General features: G+C 41.9%; 1 protein-coding gene across 13 annotated transcripts in view; it reads right to left on the bottom strand.

Annotated features, from left to right (window-relative positions):
• UTRN (utrophin) overlaps positions 1-18,959 on the bottom strand; it is an 863,547-nt gene that overhangs the window by 260,429 nt on the left and 584,159 nt on the right. For all 13 annotated transcript variants that reach the window (XM_068232090.1, XM_068232089.1, XM_068232092.1 and 10 more), the window contains 2 exons: positions 12,687-12,859; positions 965-1,121 (listed from right to left, as the gene is read on the bottom strand). In XM_068232090.1, coding sequence (XP_068088191.1) covers positions 965-1,121; positions 12,687-12,859 — 330 coding nt within the window. The remainder of the gene's footprint in view (positions 1-964; positions 1,122-12,686; positions 12,860-18,959) is intronic.

Raw genomic sequence — 18,959 nt, 5'->3', positions numbered from 1 at the left:
ACTAACTCGCTAACGTTGGGGGCAAAGAAGTGGTTGGTCACTTTTGTTGTCTAAGATGAGGATAGTAACATTCAAACTCAAGGACCACAAGAAAAATAATTACTAGATGTTGGCATATTTAACATGGTACAGTAGCTACACAACTCTATTTTCAAACAGAAGTGGGACAGAAGCAAAAGTCTGATCATGTTAGCACAAAACAAACCATTAAAATTTACACTGTGTAAGTGCTTATTAGTACTGTAATTGGTGGATGGAGGGGCCCAAAAATATGAAATAACTAAAACAGCTTAAAAAAGAGTGGTATAGTTGGCTTACCTCTCCTGAACAATGTGACTCGATGTCAATTCAGGAGATTACTGCACACAGTAGTGTCAGACAAAACGTCCCGCAGGCATTTACCCCATTCCTCAGGTCAATAACTACCATAAAAATCCAGGAGGCACTCAAGCCTGACCACTCTCTGACCAATGGCGCTTTTTTTAGTTGTTATTGTGGAAGTGGGAAATGTTTACAAAAAGCATTGTCTGACCCTATTGTGTGCAATAAACTGTTGAATTAATACAGATTGACATTTGTGATTTTAAAAACTATGAGAGATATAAGTCAGCTTGACCTCTCCTTTTTAAACTGTTTATAATTATTTTATATTTTGGGGAGCCTTAATTCACCAATTAATACTGTCTCCACTTCTGTTGGGAGGTTGTCTTTTTAGCAAGGCTCTTGTCTACCTAACTACCAGGAGTGCGACCTCTGAGGATCATCGCAAGCCTGAACAAGGGTGAGAATTTCTCCACAAGTTGCTATGTTTAATTCATATATCCTAGTGAGATATATATATATATATATATATATATATCTTTCTACTGGTTTTTGTCGCCCTTGTGTTTTCTCGGTTCATGGATTACCTTGGTCCTTATTTATACTGTGCTGTTAGTGTATTTAGCTAAAATAAAAAACTTACTTTGCAGAAGTCATGCTGTTGTTGTACTGTGGGAACATCTCCACCAACAGGCATCTGCTTTTTCAATTCTTCATCTCTCACTTCTAACCAACAGATCAGTTCTTCTAAGGATTTCAGCAAGCGATTCCATTTATCAGCACTCGCCTCCAAGTGTGTTCTGTGGTAAAACAAAGCTAAATGTAAGTTGGTATATAATATACACGTTTAATCTTACAAACGTACCTGCTTCAGCATCCTTAGATTAACTTATAAAATTCAGAAACCAGTGGCTTAACCAGAAGCAACAATATTACAGTGTGCCTAGAGGACACCCACATAATAAACAAGGAAAAGTAATACGTTAGTGCAATTTCTGCTCAACTGTGGGAATATACTGTATATACAGCATGCACAAAGTTGAGGATCTATATCATCCCCTCATGCTTCAACATAACGACATAAAGGCACTAGCGTATAAAAGTTATGGTTCCTGTGACTTGAACTTACATTAAGGAGAGCCATTGCAACACTGTGATATAGAGATATTGGGCCCTATGCAATTACCAAACTCGCCAGCGATAAGTGCTAGCGAGTTCTTAAATTTGGCGTCAGTAACGCTTTAGTTAGATTGACCACCTCAGAAATAGAAGATACTTTACTAAGTGAAAACCTTACTAAGGCCTTATCTAAAATCTATCAGCATATCATTCTTATAACTGAGCCACATATTACTACTTATAAACAATCCTGGCTTACTTTGATTCCGAGTCTTGATGATGAAGAATGGGAGGATGTGTGGATCAAGCCCTTTTCATATCTAATAGCCACTAGAGATAGACTGATCCAATTTAAAATACTTCACAGAGCGTATCTGACTCCCTCCAAACTATCCAAATTTGATCCACTAAACCCTGTGCTATGCTAGAGATGCGCTGCCAATAATGCAAATTTAGATCATATGCTATGGTTCTGCCCCAACATAGCATCAAAATGGAAAGATACTTGTGAGTATATTACTAAGATTACAAAGATTCATACGCCATGTGAGCCAATGTACTGTATTCTAGGGGACACTACTAAAATTGCACCTACCAGAGCACAAAGAACACTTATTGGTATCTTACTGTATTACTACCGAAAAGCTATTATACTTAATTGGAAAAAGGCTGAATCACCTTCGATTCAATACGGGAAAAAATTAATAAATGAGTCAGTACACCTGTACAAGGCGGCGTATATAGCAAGGGGATGTCCACAAAAGTTTGATAAAATATGGAAGTCCTGGACCAGTAATAAAGATACTGTATAAACCCAGAAGTCTAATAAATTACAACTGTTGTAATACATACCATGATTTATAGTCATATTATATGTATATTAATACCCTGACTATTAGTTTATTTAACAAATCAGCATATTGAGTATATCAATCTTGGTGGTAGATGGGGGGATGGGGGAGGGGATAGAAGGGGTGGCCATTGGGTGGTGGATTGTCTCTAGTTTTGTACCATGTGTTGTACTATGAGGTTTTATTTTTTTGTGTGGACTCACCTGTGAGTGAGTCAATCTTTGGTTAGTTTGTCATGTTAATAAAATTCAATAAAAATAATAAAAAAAATAAAAAAATAATATTAGGCATCAGTAAGGTCGCCTAATGCAATTGCATATAACACCCCCCCCCCCCCCCCCCCCGGGCAGAAAAGAACTCGCTTGGGTGATATAATCGCCCAGTGAGTTCCTTGCCCTCTATGCAATTGCATTTTTCACCTACCGGGAAGCGATGCTTCCTGCCAAACATTGATGTTAACTTTTCACCTGCTCTGAGCAGGCGAAAAGTCCTATCGCCGGTGTCTGCAAGCTGTTTTTGGCATCTGGGAGCCTCCTTTTGTAAGGACACCCCAGATGCCAGGGATTTAAATAGGTAAAGGAGTCAGTTTTTACCTCCTTACCTATTTAAAATGTAACAAAAAAACATACCTCCATCGTTCCCATCTCGCCGCATGTCCCACGCCGCTCCTATGCTCATTCTTCCTCCATCTCTGTTTATTCTCGGAGCCGGCATAGCATCTTTGAGACTCCCGCCGGGGCTCCCCATTCGTCCACTAGGTGGCCCAATTAGAATCATCCTGATTCTCATTGGTCCAATTAGAATCAGGATGATTCTCATTGGGCCGCCTATTGGATGAATGGGGAGCCCCGGCGGGAGACTCAAAGATGCTTTGCAGGCTCCGAGAATAAACAGAGATGGAGGAAGAATGAGCGGAGGAGCGGCGTGGGACATGCGGCGAGACGGGAACGATGGAGGTATGTTTTTTGCTGACGGTCCAGCGAGTAGCGACGAGCGGCAGGAGGAGACGGGCGGCAAGTAAGAGCAAAGGCTGGCTCTTGCGACGATGCGCGCGCATCTTCCCGGGAGCGCGGCAGCAGTGTTGTGGTGATGAAGGACAGCTCCCCGGCACTAATGCCTCGCTCCACATTGCTGGCCACACAGGTGCATCGCTCAGCGAATACCTAGTATTCGCCTGAGTTATGCTCCTTTACGCAAGGACATTGCTCAGGTGAAACTGGCAATTGAATTTGCCGGTAAATCCTGAGCGATGTGAGGAGATAAGAAGCTCACATGTTTTAAGCTTCTTATCTCCTTGAATTGCATATGGCCCATAGTGTCATTCTTGAAATTACTTAATTTGTCAAAGTTCTCTTGTCAAAATCTAAATGATTTTAATGGCTTTCTTTTCAACAGTTAAGAAAATAAAAACACTTTTATTGTATTGGCATAGAATTCTGGATTAAGTATAGCGATAGCGGTACATTTTTGCTGCGACAAGTATTGATGGATGGGGTTTAGCCACTTCAGGACCACAGGCTTTACCCCCCCCAACCCCCCCCCCCCCCCCACCGAAGACCAGGCAATTTTTTGTAAAATAGGCCGCTGCAGCTTTAGCGCCAAGCTGCAGGGCCGCACAACTCAGCACACAAGTGATTCCCCCTCCCCTTTTCTCCCCACCAGCAGAGCTTTTTGTTGGTTAGGTCTGATCGCTCCCCCATGTTTATTTTTTTTAACAAATATTTATTTTATTATTCATAATAAATGTTTTTATTTCTTTTCTATTAAACCCGCCCTCCTTCCCCCCCACCAGCCAATCAGTGTGATTGGCCGTCATAGGCTTCAGCCTATGACAGCCGATCACTGCCGAGAATCTGGAGGGGACAGCCATGTCACATGGCTATCCCCAGTACAGAGCTGCTGTAGATCGTAGCGCTGTACATGGTAATTAGACGGCAGTTTCGCCGTCTAACAGTCACTGCTGGGAGACTAAAGGCAGAGCTCCGCCTAGCAACCAGAAGATGCGCGCGATCTCCTGCAAAACAAAGCCCCAGGACTTTACGCCGATTGGCGTTAGGCGGTCTTGGGGCTGCCGCCACGGCCACTCCCACCAGCGTGACACGGTCGGCAAGCCTTTATGGTCCTGAGCTGTAAAGCAAGGATCGGCTGACTGAGGGCCAGATTCATCAATGCATTACCGACAGTTCTTTCTGTTCTAACCAGCAGATGAACAGTTCTGCATGATAGTAAGAAACTTCTCAAATCCTACATAATATCGGCAGTTTAGTATGGATTTCTAAAGCTGCACTACAGTTAAGAAAAGTGCAAATCCATTCCTAAACTGCTGCAGATTAAGAAGTGCTTCATAGTAGTTCTCCAGATAGTGCAGCAGTGCATACTACACATGGTTTGTGAAGGGCTTCTCCTCCCTCATTTAGAGCCTGCTGACAGCAGATGTATTGGTTACCTCAGCAACAGTAATTTCCCTCACACTCTGCACTGCCTGAGAGACCTTCCTAGCTTCTCCTATTCCTCACAGTTAAGAAGGAATCTGCAATATTTAGTGATTTCTTAGGATGTCTGAGACAGTTCTGGACAGATTTCTAAACGCCTACTAATATTTTGTCTCAGACACTCTTGATAAATGTCCCCCTGAGATCCGTGAAGCTATAATATCACATTCACACTTTAAATTACTGTTGAAACAATTCTGTGGGATCATTTCAGGTGATGCTTGTGGAATAAATATTGTACAGACATGTTTCCTGGGTAATGACTATGCAGCCTGTTCTGTTCCACTGAGATGGAAGGTGAGCATTTAAGGGAGTTGTAGCCTTGTTGTGGGTGATTCCCATGAAGCTTCCACAGAAACAACAGACAACCTTGTCAGCGACATCAGGGATCACCTGTACACATAAGATTTAAGTTGCCTATACAAGCTCACCCACAGGGATCGTGGCTTGGTCCCGCAGGTGACAGTTTGGGGATGAATTGTATACATCCAAATTGTTAGCCTACAGGCCAGTGATGCGTTCTGTTGGTATGGAGGGGGGGAAGAGGATGATAGCATGGCACACAATGGAGAGGTTTCCAGTGGGAGGGGTAAGAAGGAGATCAATGCTCTCAGCTAAGATGATTCAGCACTCTAAATGTCTAGGCGACTCCTCTGGGCCACTGTACACAGGCTAGACTAATCACAGAGAGAGCATTCACCGCATTTTGCATTGCAGGCGGCGCCGGTGGCATTCCTGCCCACATTCACTAACACTAACCCTTCTAAATGACATCTTCTTATAATAACCAATAACCTTAATCAATACTCACCTTTTGTCAGCTTCAAACCAAGTCCATAGCTGGTACAAATCATGACAACATTTCTGCTATTTAATAGCTGAAAGCCATTGCCCAAACTAACCCAGCAAAATTAAACTTGCGGCTGCTATTTCCTTTAGGCAAACGCATCAGCTATATTTTAAGAGCTCAAACCAGCTGCTCATTAGTGAACTGCTGTGTTCTCACATATTTTTTTACATCTTTTCATAAAATCTATCAACTGTAGTGCCTTTATCTATGCAGTAGTGTCTTCATTTTTGGTCCTTGAGTTCTGTTTTAATTTATTTCACCATAAGGTTGAGGGTTTAACCGTATGACTATACAAAAATGGTACATTTCTATAAAACTATATTACATTAAAAAAAAATGTATATGCGAAATCTAGCAACAGTAAGAACCTACTATAGTTAGTCTTTCAAAATGGCCAAGGGAATAGAAAAAGCACTGAATGCTAGTTATGGGACACTGTCGGGATAATCCTTTTCACATACTGCGTAACATTCTTATGTACATTATAGATGAATTTCGATAATGAACAGTAATAGCTTTAATTATGTATTATCTTAAAAATAGAAAATGGATATTGTCAAAGTCTAAATGAACTTTATACAGAGCATTTTTCACACATTGAGAAGTGTTCTTAGCACCTTTCCTCCCAGACTGAACGATGTCAAGACAGCCTTTGGATTTACAAACTTAAAAAGAACTTCTATTCATGTGTAAAATAACTACAGTGCTGCCCATAATTATTCATACACCTGGCAAATTTTGACTCAAAGTTACTTTTATTGAACCAGCAAGTATTTTTTGACACAAAATGACATAGGTGTCTACCAAAAGATAATAAGACAATGTACAAGAGGCATTATTGTGGAAAAAAATTAAAAAAAAAACATTTCCCAGCTTTTATTTACATTTGAGCAAAAAGTGTCCAGTCCAAAATTATTCATAGCCTTCTCAATAATCAATAGAAAACCCTTTATAGGCTATTATAGCAATCAAATGCTTCCTATAATTGCAGACCAGCATTCTGCATGTCTCCAAGGGTATTTTTGCCCATTCATCTTTAGCAATGAGCTCCAAATCTTTCAGGTTGGCGGGTCTTCTTGCCATCACCCTGATATTTAGCTCCCTCCACAGATTCTCAATTGGATTCAAGTCAGGACTCTGGCTGGGCCACTCCAAAACGTTAATGTTGTTGTCTGCTAATCATTTCTTCACCACTTTTGCTGTGTGTTTTGGGCCATTGTCATGCTGAAATGTCCACTGGTGCCCAAGGCCAAGTTTCTATGCAGACTGCATGATGTTGTCGTTGAGAATCCTCATGTATTGCTCTTTTTTTATGGTGCCGTTTACTGTGATTAGGTTTCCTGGTCCACTGGCTGAAAAACACCCCAAAGCATTTGCGTTCCCACCACCATGTTTGACAGTGGGGATGGTGTTCTTTAGGTTGGAGGTTTCTCCTTTTTACGCAAAATGAAGGAAACATCATTGTGACCAAACAATTCAATTTTTGTTTCATCTGACCATAACACAGAAGACCAGAAGTCTTATTTGTCCAGATGAGCATTTGCAAAGGCCAAGTGAGCTTTTGTGTGCCTTATCTGAAGAAGTGGCGTCCTCCCTGGTCTGCATCGTGGAACCCAGCAGTGTGCAGTGTCTGTTGGATTTTCTGCCTTAAGACACTGCCACCAGCAGAGCCCAGATTCACCAGAATGGCCTTGGTGGCCTTTGATACTTATTCACCTTTCTCACGATCCTCCTGGCCAGCACAGGTGTCACTTTTGGCTTCAGACCATGTCCTCTGACATTTTCCACAGTGCGGAACATCTTGTATTTTTTAATAATACTTTGCACTGTAGCCACTGAAACTTAAAAACATTTAGAAAAAGCCTTGTAGCCCTTTCCTGACTTGTGAGCAGCCAGAATGTGCAGCCGCAGGTCCTCACTAAGCTCCTTTGCCTTAGCCATGACTGTCCACAAACCAACTGCAGAGAGCTGCTGTTTTTCACCTGTTGAGTTGATTAAAACAGCTGTTCCCAAGTAATCAGAAGGAAGCACAGGGAGGCAGAAGAAGCACATGAAGACAGAAGGAGGCACAAAGAGAGACAGAAGGAGGCAAAGGGCGGCAGAAGGAGGCACAAGGGGACAGAAGGACAAACAGGGGGGCAGAGGTGGCATGAGGACTGAAGGAGGCACAAGGACATAGAAGGCGACACAAAGAGGAAAAGAAGGCTGCACAGAGGGACACAGTGGCTGCTGCTGCCAACTTATGCTACCAGGATGCAGCAGAAGCAGGTAATAGAACACCCATGGGGGGGGGGGGGGGTTTAGTCCAGCCACAAGATTTTGAGCAACCTGGCCAGAGGAACAGGAACCAAACTTAAAAACAAAAAATAACAGCTTTGACCATATTTCATCTACAACATTATATATAGAAAATAAAACAATACTACCTCCTCCACTATTGTTTAAATTTGTTGATAAGTGTATTGCTGCATCAAATTCAGGCTACCACCAGCTTTAAAAACGTATGAAATGCATGAAAAACACAAATGCGTGAAAAATGCAAATGCTTGTGAGTTATCTGCAATTTTGTTTCGATTTGCGAATCTGGTAGCCTGTGTAATAGTTGTCTGAGCATGCAACATGATCCTGCCTCTGCAGGATACCCTGAGGGAGAGAGGCTTCAGCTTGCAATTAGTTACATAAATGGTTATACTACAATAATAATAATTTTAAAAAATCTGGATTACATATTAAAATTTAATGTTAATTATTGTGCAAGGCAGTTAAATGTATAACATTGTCAGTCAAGCAGCATGGCTACTAGTCTGCAAGCCCAGAAAACAGGAAATCTGACTTTGTATATCAAAAAAACACTAGAGGAGAGGAAACTCACTAAAAATGATAATTTATTAGTTGAAATAAAATAGAAAATACTGGTAAATATAAATAGGGGTTATCTAGACTGACCTAGATACGTATATATCTTAACTAAATGCACTATAACCCTAGTATGTATTGATATTAAACACTGGTCCTACTAATCTACATGGACCAGTATGGCCTTAGCACATAAGTACAATTAAACTAAACACTTAAAAGTGACCCTACATGTTTGCCCAAAAGTGGGGTTTCTTCAGGGTTTTTCTTATAAGCATCTACTTTATAGCCAGTAAGTGACTCACAAAATCCACTTGGCCCTACGTAATTTAGGTCAGAAAGCACCTTAACCACTTCGCATCCAGACCTTGTTTCCCCCTTATGGACCTGAGTAGTTTTGACAGTTTAGCTATGTCCCTATTTAGTTAGCAATCATTTTATCCCTACTTATGACACATAAATGAAATATATATATATTTTTTAAGACAAACTAGGTTTTCATTGTATGGCATTTTTCCTCAAACAATTTTGTTTTCTATGCATCTTAATGGGAAAACAAAATTTGAAAAAACATTATTTCTCAGTTTTACCAATTCCAGTTTAAAAATAAAAAGCGCTAGTGTAGATAAAAAAACACTAATTTTGTTTGGCTACTCTTACCATTTATCACAAAACTTAGATTATGTTCCGGTCACAATTTATGGTGACGATATTTGATTCTGAAATAATGCTACAGTATGTATTTTCCACTATGAACTGAGAAAATAAAAATATTGTTAATGGTAAAAAATTAGTCATTATTTTTAATGGTAAAAAAATGAGTTAGTCATTAGTTCAGGGAACATATATTCCCTACCCTTTCACCAATTAGTGCTGCATCTGATAGTGCTATAAGTGTGCACAGGAGCAAGCCCAATCCTGCACAGCACTGCTTCTACTTCAAGATGTATATCTACGTCCTCGTGGCTTAGATGAAGTCACAGAGAACGTAGATATTTTGTAGTGGTGGATAAAATGGTTAAAAAAATTAAAGGAACTCCGACCAGTACTGCAAAGTACTTAAAGTTGCATACCGCTCTATAGCTCGCCATTCTACACCAAATAGATTTCATTCAATTTCAATTTAAAAATTGAGGCTGCCATCTTGGCTATGTGATAAATTCCGGGTCACCACTGTCCAGAGGAGTAATCCTCTCTATTCGAGAAGTGCATCACTGAATGAAGCAGGAAGAGGAAGTGACACGCATGGCCATTGAACAAGTGAAGGAAGCAGGAAGAGGAAGTTACATGCATGGCCATTGTAAGAGGCTCCTCCAGAGAGGTCATAGCACAACTTTGTATGAAGTTGTCTGGCCCCATGCATTTTATGGTGGAAATACCAGGGGGAGTTTGGATAAAATAAGTGGCTGGTAAGTGTGCTGACACACTCAATTGTTCGTGGGTATGCTTAAAGGCTTACCCATGAGATGTGCTCGGAGTCCCTTTAATGGCTTTCCCCTGTCTCTATCAAAATCTTTTCTCTGGGTCAAATGAAAGGATATGTGTAGTAGATGATTCTGCTTAAAGAGAACCTAAACTGAAAATTAAAAGTCAAAATAACCATAAACACGTCATGCTTACCTCCTGTGTAGTCTACTCATCAATCTATTTATCCTCTCCTGCATCCTGTTTGTCCACTGTTATCAATGGAATGCTCTGTCCTCCATTCTGAACATGGTCATTACTCCCTAACAGCTTCCTAGTCAGCACACTGTTAAACTGTAATATCACCTACTTGAGCCATAAGGAAACATGGACATTACCTTGCAAATTCAGTTGTAACTGATAGCAGCTGATATATAACTGACAGCAACTGGTATATTTCAGTCTGACAAAATATTGTCAGAACTGGAAGGGATCACTGTAAGAAGAAAATGATGAGCTTCTGAGAGGAACTGACGGTGAGGTATGTATGTAAAGTTAATTTGCAGCTACATCATGTGTACATTTTAAATGATTTTACACACTTCCCTTTAAGAAAACATAGTGCAGCCCATAGCATGGGCAGCACGGTGGCGTAGTGGTTAGCTCTCTCGCCTTGCAGCGCTGGGTCCCTGGTTTGAATCCCAGCCAGGGCACTATCTGCAAAGAGTTTGTATGTTCTCTCCGTGTCTGTGTGGGTTTCCTCTGGGCACTCCGGTTTCCTCCCACATTCCAAAAACATACAGATAAGTTAATTGGCTCCCCCTAAAAAATTGGCCCTAGACTACAGTACTTACACTACATAATATAGACATATGGCAATGGTAGGGATTAGATTGTGAGCTCCTTTGAGGGACAGTTAGTGACAAGATATATATATATATATACACACTGTACAGCGCTGCGTAATATGTCGGCGCTATATAAATACTAAATAATAATAATAATAATAGCATAAAACCCATTTATTATGTCTTAGACACGCACTTATATAAGCAAATGCAAAGAGTGCTTAGAGCTTTAGGTAACGGGATCTCACTCATGTATAGTACTGACTGGATAATACCATTTATTGGCTAGCATAAAAGAAAAAGAGTAAAGCTGGCAATACATTATACAATTTTGCATTTAATTAAAATGCTGATCAATATTGCATTTGATCAACTCACCAAAAACCAACAATACGGATCATTGTTTTGATGGTAATATTGATCGCAATTCTGATTGTAAATACTTAAAGAGACTCTGAAGCGAGAATAAATCTTGCTTCAGAGCTTATATTCAGCAGGGGCATGTGTGCCCCTGCTAAAACGCCGCTATCCTGCGGCTAAACGGGGGCCGCACGGATCGCCGCCTCTCTCCGCCCCTCTCTGTTTAGGGAGAGTGAGGGGGGCGGGCAGAGGCGGCGATCCGCCGCGATTGATGTCAGGAGGGGCAGAGCTGAAGCTGAAAGCTCTGCCCCTTCCAGGAAATGCCAGCGGATTGTCCCCTGGGCGATTTGGGGGCTCTGCAGCCCTCGTTTTGCGCCGGGTACACGGCAGATTACTTGTAATGGAAGCACTGAAGCGAACTATAAGGTAGGACACTTCATGTTCAGAAGAAATAATTAAAACTGTTAATGACATTTGAGGACTTTTTTTGTGAAATCCCTTAAGCGGCCCAGGTTCATCCTGACTTTGCCTCCTGCGGCCCCCACGTAAATTGAGTTTGAGACCCCTGTTGTAGAGTCTATAGCCTATAATACTGGCCAGCTCCTGTGCTGCTGGGAGGCTGCGTGAGGATTTGTAGCTGTGGTCCCCACCATTGTACAAGCATACGCAATAACATGCTTTTGTCACACATGGTGACTCACCAGGGTCACTACCTGTGACAGATGTTATGGGTGGAGGGCATGGCCCCAAAAACCAAGCGATGCAGAAGAAGCAAGATGGAAGTCCACATGACTGGGGAAAAAGACACTGTCTATGATTAAAATAAATGTATCTACCATGGACTCTAGAAATTATTTCATGTTGGATGTTTGTTTTTTTTAAAGAAATCAGCTTAACTACTCTAAGACCGCTCCACGACAATGGGCGTGGTCATGGTGGCAGCCCCAGGACCGCCTAACGCCAATTGGCGTCAGGTCCTGGAGCCGGCTACTGAAGATCGCGCGCGCATCTCCTTCTCGGGGGGGGGGGGGGGGGGGCGGAGCTCCGCCCCCTCTTCAGTCACGGCTGTCCCCCTGGGGAACAAGAGAGCGATCGGCTATCATAGGCAGGAGCCTATGACAGCCGATCGCCAGGATTGGCCGGCTGGGGGGAGGGAGGGGGAAAACCTTAAAAAATAATACAAAAGCACACACACAAATATTTATTTAGAAAAAAATAAGCAACTGGGGGGTGATCAGACCCCACCAACAGAGAGCTCTGTTGGTGGGGGGAAAAGGGGGGGGGGGGTCACTCCTGTGCTGTGTTGTTCGGCCCTGCAGCTTGGCCTTAAAGCTGCAGTGGCCATTTTAGTAAAAATTAGCCTGGTCTTTAGGGGGGTTTACCACTGTGGTCCTCAAGTGGTTAAAGCAGTGCAGCATGCAGATGATGCCTGTAGTGCAGTATATATACTCTCTTCAGCACAATGCATTTGGCTGTGCTACACTGCATTGTAAAAACAACTAGATTTCAGTTTTTTTATGTTCTAGTTTAAAGCAACAAAATACTATATTTTTTTGTCATATTATTTCAAAGCTACAGTTTTTACCTGATGTTGGTTGATTTGGCCTTCAACTCACTCCAGCGTTGATTCATATCATCTAGTCTGTGTTGAAGTAATGCTGCCTCCTCAGAATTTCCTAAAGCCTTCACCATCTTTTGTCTGTTCCCATCAATGCTCTTGAAAATGTCATTATGGGCGTCTATTTCTGCCTGAATATCCTAAAACACAATAGAGAGACACATTAGCATTCAAGTTTCTGGCACGATGGAACACTTAGAAATTCAACAATTGAAAAATCATTCCATTGCACTTTATGACATCAATGTGCCTAAAAGATTTTTTTTTTTGTTTTTGAGGAATTTATTTGCAAAAACACAGACGGTACACCTAAAGACAAACAATGTCTACCAAATCACTATTCTGACACTATCATTAGCAAGGGACCTATCATGTTAAAGAAGTACTACCATATTAGGAGTAAAGGCACTGCCAAAAAGCCTACTGATTATAGATTTGACATAGACATGTTACCTTATAAACTGAGACCATAAAATACAGGGTGGGCGATTTATATGGATACACCTTAATAAAATGGGAATGATTGGTGATATTAACTTCCTGTTTGTGGCACATTAGTATATGTGAGGGGGGAAACTTTTCAAGATGGGTGGTGACCATGGCGGCCATTTTGAAGTCGGCTATTTTGAATCCAACTTTCTCTTCGTTTACAGCCATTGACATGTCACTAAGATTAACACGTCAGGAGCGGATAGAAATTGTGTTGGTGTCTGGTGAACGCAGTATCCGGGTCATTGCAGCAGATTTCAATGCAAGACACCCTACGAGAGCACCCATCTCCCATGCTACAGTTAGCAAACTACTTGCTAAGTTTTGTGAAACTGGTTCAGTGTTGGATTTGCCAAAATGTGGACGCATGAAATCTGTCACTAATGAAGAAACATCAGTGGCTGTCCTAGCTTCATTCAGCCCACAGCGTAGCACTCATCGCATGTCACTGGAGAGTGGCATTAGTCGAACATCCCTTCGGTGGATATTAGCTACTCACAAATGGCACCCTTACAAACTCCAGCTACTGCAGCATCTCAACGAGGATGACCCAGATCGGCGCACTGAATTTGCAGAATGGGCAAAACAAAAATTGGAACAGGACCCTAAGTTTACGCAGAAGATTTTGTTTAGAAAACTTTTATGTGAATGGTGAAGTTAAACAAAATCACTGCTATTGGTCTAAAACTAACCCACATTGGATAGATCCCTCCAAGACTGTTGGAAAAAAAATGATGGTATGGTGTGGTATATAGGGTACAAAGATAGTGGGGACATTCTTCATCAATGGAAACCTCAAGGCCACTGGATATGCAAAATTGCTACATTATGATGCGTTTCCCTCATTTGGCTGTGACTGTGAAGCAGGTAACATCTCTCTGCTCTCTCTCCCTTCTGGAGATCAGCATCATCTGCAGCATGAACCATCATCTGCAGCACAGACCAAGTACAATGGCGGCGCACACAGACGCAGCGGCTTCATGTTACCCACATAGGTGCTCTCTTCTATTAATTTTCTTCCTACTGACTTTCACCGCCTCACAAGCAAAAGCAAGCATCCACTACAATCGCCAGGAGCTTCTACAGATCGGATCAAGCAGCACAGGAGATTACTTTAACACGGAATCAATACCGCAGGAGATTCTAAGATCACCGGGACTTTCGTTAACCACTGCTATCCTCGGAAATAGACGAGGCAGAAAGCGAAGCAAGAGGAAACAAAAGAGAGGTAAGCGATCAGAACTGCTAACTAGACTGAGAGCTACTCCACATAAAACCCTTCTTCCGAGCGCACTTCTTGCAAATGTGAGATCCCTCGCAAATAAAATGGATGAGCTCCGACTGGATATCTCCACGTATAAAACTATGAGAGACTGTTGCCTTTTGATTTTTTCGGAGACATGGCTGGACCCTTCCATACCAGACGCTGCAGTTGAGCTTGCAGGTCACACGCTTCACCGTGCTGACCGAACGCATGATTCTGGAAAGAAAACAGGTGGAGGACTATGTGTTTATATCAATAATGTTTGGTGCACTAACGTAACCATAATCAACAAGTCTTGTTCACCTGATGTGGAATATCTAATGCTGAGATGTCGACCGTTTTACCTACCCAGGGAACATACAGCTATTATAATTATGGCAGTGTACATTCCACCTCATGCCAATACTAAGTCAGCAAATGAACAACTGTTTGATATCATTAGTAAGCAACAGAATTTACACCCTGATGCAATTTTTATCATTGCTGGAGATTTTAACCAAGCAAATCTTAAAAGGAAGGTTCAGGGAAACCTTTAAAAAAATAAAAATCCCTATCCACTTACCTGGGGCTTCCTCCAGCCCGTGGCAGGCAGGAGGTGCCCTCGCCGCCGCTCCAGAGGCTTCCGGTCTTCTTCGGTGGCCGACCCGACCTGGCCAGGCCGGCTGCCAGGTCGGGCTCTTCTGCGCTCCAAGGACGGGCTCTTCTGCGTCCCACGCGGGCGCGCTGACGTCATCAGACGTCCTCCGGGCTGTACTGCGCAGGCGCAGTAGTTCTGCGCATGCGCAGTACAGCCCGGAGGACGTCCGATGGCAGGCACCTCCTGCCTGCCACGGGCTGGAGGAAGCCCCAGGTAAGTGGATAGGGATTTTTATTTTTTTAAAGGTTTCCCTGAACCTTCCCTTTAAAAAGGTATTTCCCAGATTTTATCAGCAAGTGGACTGTAAAACCAGAGAAAACACCTTGGACCATGTCTATACAAACATAAAAGGTGCCTATAAGATCACCCCACGCTCCCCACTGGGACAGTCTGACGATCTATCTTTGTTTTTTATTCCTGCATACAAAGCCATTATCAACACTGCTAAACCAATTAGCAAGTCTGTTAAAGTCTGGCCTGAGACTGCTGTCTCTCAGCTCCAAGATTGCTTTGAAAATACAGATTGGAATATTTTCTTTCATGAAACAGACCTGGAGACGTGTACTTCCTCTATATTGTCATATGTTAATTTCTGTGTGGACACCATCACAGTCAACAAAAGAGTTACGGTTTACCAAAATCATAAACCATGGATAACAAAAGAACTTAAGGAACTCCTAAGGAATAAGAACAAAGCTTTTAAAATACAGGACAAAGAAGCATATTCTTCAGCCAGAGCAAGTCTGAAAAAAGGCATACGAAATGCAAAACTTAAATACAAACAAAGGATTGAGGAAAACTTTGAAAATGACTCAAACCCAAAGGGGATGTGGCAAAGCATTCAACGATTCACAGATTACAAAAAGAGGAATAGCACTCAATATACACTGGACAATAACAACCCCTGCCTAGCAGAGGAACTTAACAACTTCTTTGCTAGATTTGAAAAAGACAACAATCGGCCTCCAGTCAACTTTGGGCCCACTACAGACTCACAGCCTTTAATCCTTCACATACATGAAGTGCAGCAAGCACTCACAAATATCAACACCAGGAAAGCTGCAGGTCCTGATGGTGTGCAAGGACGTGTGCTCCAGGCCCGTGCTGGTCAACCAGCGAAAGTTTTTACACAAATATTCAACCTCTCTCTGTTCTTGGGTATCATCCCCTCATGCCTTAAATCCACAACCATTGTGCCAGTTCCAAAAAAGTCCTAGGATAACCTGTTTTAATGATTACCAACCAGTTGCTCTAACCCCTGTCATCGCCAAGTGCTTTGAACGACTGGTAGCCACACACATCAAGGCCTCCATCCCAGCAAATTTAGATCAACACCAGTTTGCTTAGCGAACAAATAGATCGACTGAGGACGCCATCTGTGTAGCTTTCCATGCTGCCCTATCACACCTAGAAAAACCCAACTCCTATGTTAGGATACTCTTTGTTGACTACAGCTCAGCATTGAACACCATTGTACCTAGCCAGCTGACTAACAAACTCCATGCACTAGGTCTTGCTCCCTTCATATGTACTTGGTTATTGGACTTCCTTACTAATCGCCCTCAAACTGTCAGACTAGGAAAACAGACATCCTCCACCCTTACCCTGAGCACTGGCGTGCCACATGGCTGTGTATTAAGCCCTCTCCTCTATGCACTTTTCACCCCTGACTGCCAGCCTATCCATACCTCAAACATAATTGTTAAATTTGCAGATGACATGACTGTCATTGGGCTTATATCAGACAATGAGGAAGCTGCATACAGAGAAGAAGTTAGAAACCTGACTGCATGGTGCAACATTAACAACCTGTTATTAAATGCAAAGAAGACCAAAGAAACTATTCTGGACTTTAGGACCACCAAAAAGACGACTCACCTACTGCTAATGATCAATGCAGAGGCTGTGGAGAGAGTTTCAAGCTTCAAATTTTTGGGAGTCACCATCGCTGAGAACCTGTCCTGGGCTGACAATGCTTTAGCTCTAACTGGCAAAGCACAACAACGCCTCTACTTTTTGAGAAAACTAAGGAGCGCTTACCTCCCACAGAAGCTGCTGATTAATTTCTACAGATGCACTATAGAAAGTAGAAAGCGTTCTGACCAATTGCATGACAGCCTGGTACAACAGCTGCACCAAGGCTACTCGAGAAGCCCTGCAGCGAGTTGTTAAAACAGCAGAAGCCATTATTGGAACTGAACTACCATCACTGGAACTCTTGTATAATACTCGCAGCGTGAGAAGGGCCAAAAACATTATCAAGGACAACACTCGCCCTGGAAATGCCTTGTATAAGCTCCTTCCATCAGGTAAACGTTTTAGATCAATCCGCACACACACAAACAGACTGAAAGACAGCTTTTTCCCATCCACCATAAACTTGATGAACTCTGAATCCTGTCTGAAATAATTAACACTGTGTACAAATTGTTTAAATATCTGTATTACCTGGCATACTTGTATAATTTCTTCTCTTCCTTGTTACTATCACTATGTTCCGTATATGCACTGTGGGGTTGTCATGAAAAGTAATTTCGTTGTGTTACACAATGACAATAAAGTGAATTGAGTTGAATTGAATGCACTGAAGCTGGCATGTTCCCTGACTTTTTCCAGCAAGATGGTGGACCACCACATTATGGGTGTCAGGTCCGAGCATTCCTAGATGAACAGTTTCCTGGAAAGTGGATTGGTCATCGTGGGCCAGTTGAATGGCCCCCAAGGTCTCCTGATCTGACCTCCTTAGACTTTTATCTTTGGGGGTCATCTGAAGGCAATTGTCTATGCTGTGAAGATACGAGATGTGCAGCACCTGAATCTACGGATACTGGAAGTCTGTGCTAGCATTTCTCCTGTGGCGTTGCTATTAGTGTGTGAAGAGGGTTGCATTGACAATCCAACACAATGGGCAGCACATTGAACACATTTTATAAGTGGTCAGAAACTTGTAAATAACTCATGAAAGAATAAATTTACACTAAAACCAAGCACACCATTATTTTTCTTGTGAAATTCCCAATTAGTTTGATGTGTCACATGACCCTCTTCCTATTGAAAAAACAAAAGTTGGATTCAAAATGGCCACCATGGTCACCACCCATCTTGAAAAGCTTCCCCCCTCACATATACTAATGTGCCACAAACAGGAAGTTAATATCATCAACCATTCCCATTTTATTAAGGTGTATCCATATAAATGTCCCACCCTGTACTTAAAATTTCAATACAAGATAGATAAAAATTAAAGCAAGTCCCTATAGGTAATTTGTGTACACCACTTTTTTTATTGCACACGCTAATAAAAGGTAACAGATGTTTAGTAAAAATCTGAATTTTAGGTTATGCAGGGAAAGCTAAAATGTCTGTCAAACATGTATGTAAGTCTAACCATGAAGTAAATAGGCCCTTATCCAATTAACTTTTTCTCCTGAGTTTTCTCCCAGGAGATAATTTTTCATCTTATAAAAAAAAATAAACTTATCAGTGCACTGCAATTGCTAAAGTGCTAAAATTTAAAAATACAAGCTGTGACCATTCCAGTACACATCCTGATATGCAAATAAATATCTACTGGGCGAACTGGGCAAGCTCAGAATTCAAGTGTTTTCTCTGTGGTTACTGAGGACTTCTTCCTATTAGATTTCCCACATGTATATTCCTGAAGTAGGATAGTGACAAGGAAGGGAGGGTGGGAGGGATGAAGGAAGGGTTGAGGGATTGTTCATCTGGAGTATTTGTGAACAGATAAGCACAATGCATACTGTATTATCATAATTTACCACAGGATTGTTATTGGTATGCAAAGTTCTATAAAATTAGTTTACAAAAAAAAAGTAGATTGCAAGTAATA

This window comes from Hyperolius riggenbachi, chromosome 4 (assembly GCF_040937935.1).
Source record: "Hyperolius riggenbachi isolate aHypRig1 chromosome 4, aHypRig1.pri, whole genome shotgun sequence".
In the NCBI taxonomy this organism is placed as follows: Eukaryota; Metazoa; Chordata; class Amphibia; order Anura; family Hyperoliidae; genus Hyperolius; species Hyperolius riggenbachi.
This window is presented reverse-complemented; position numbering and strand designations above follow the sequence as displayed.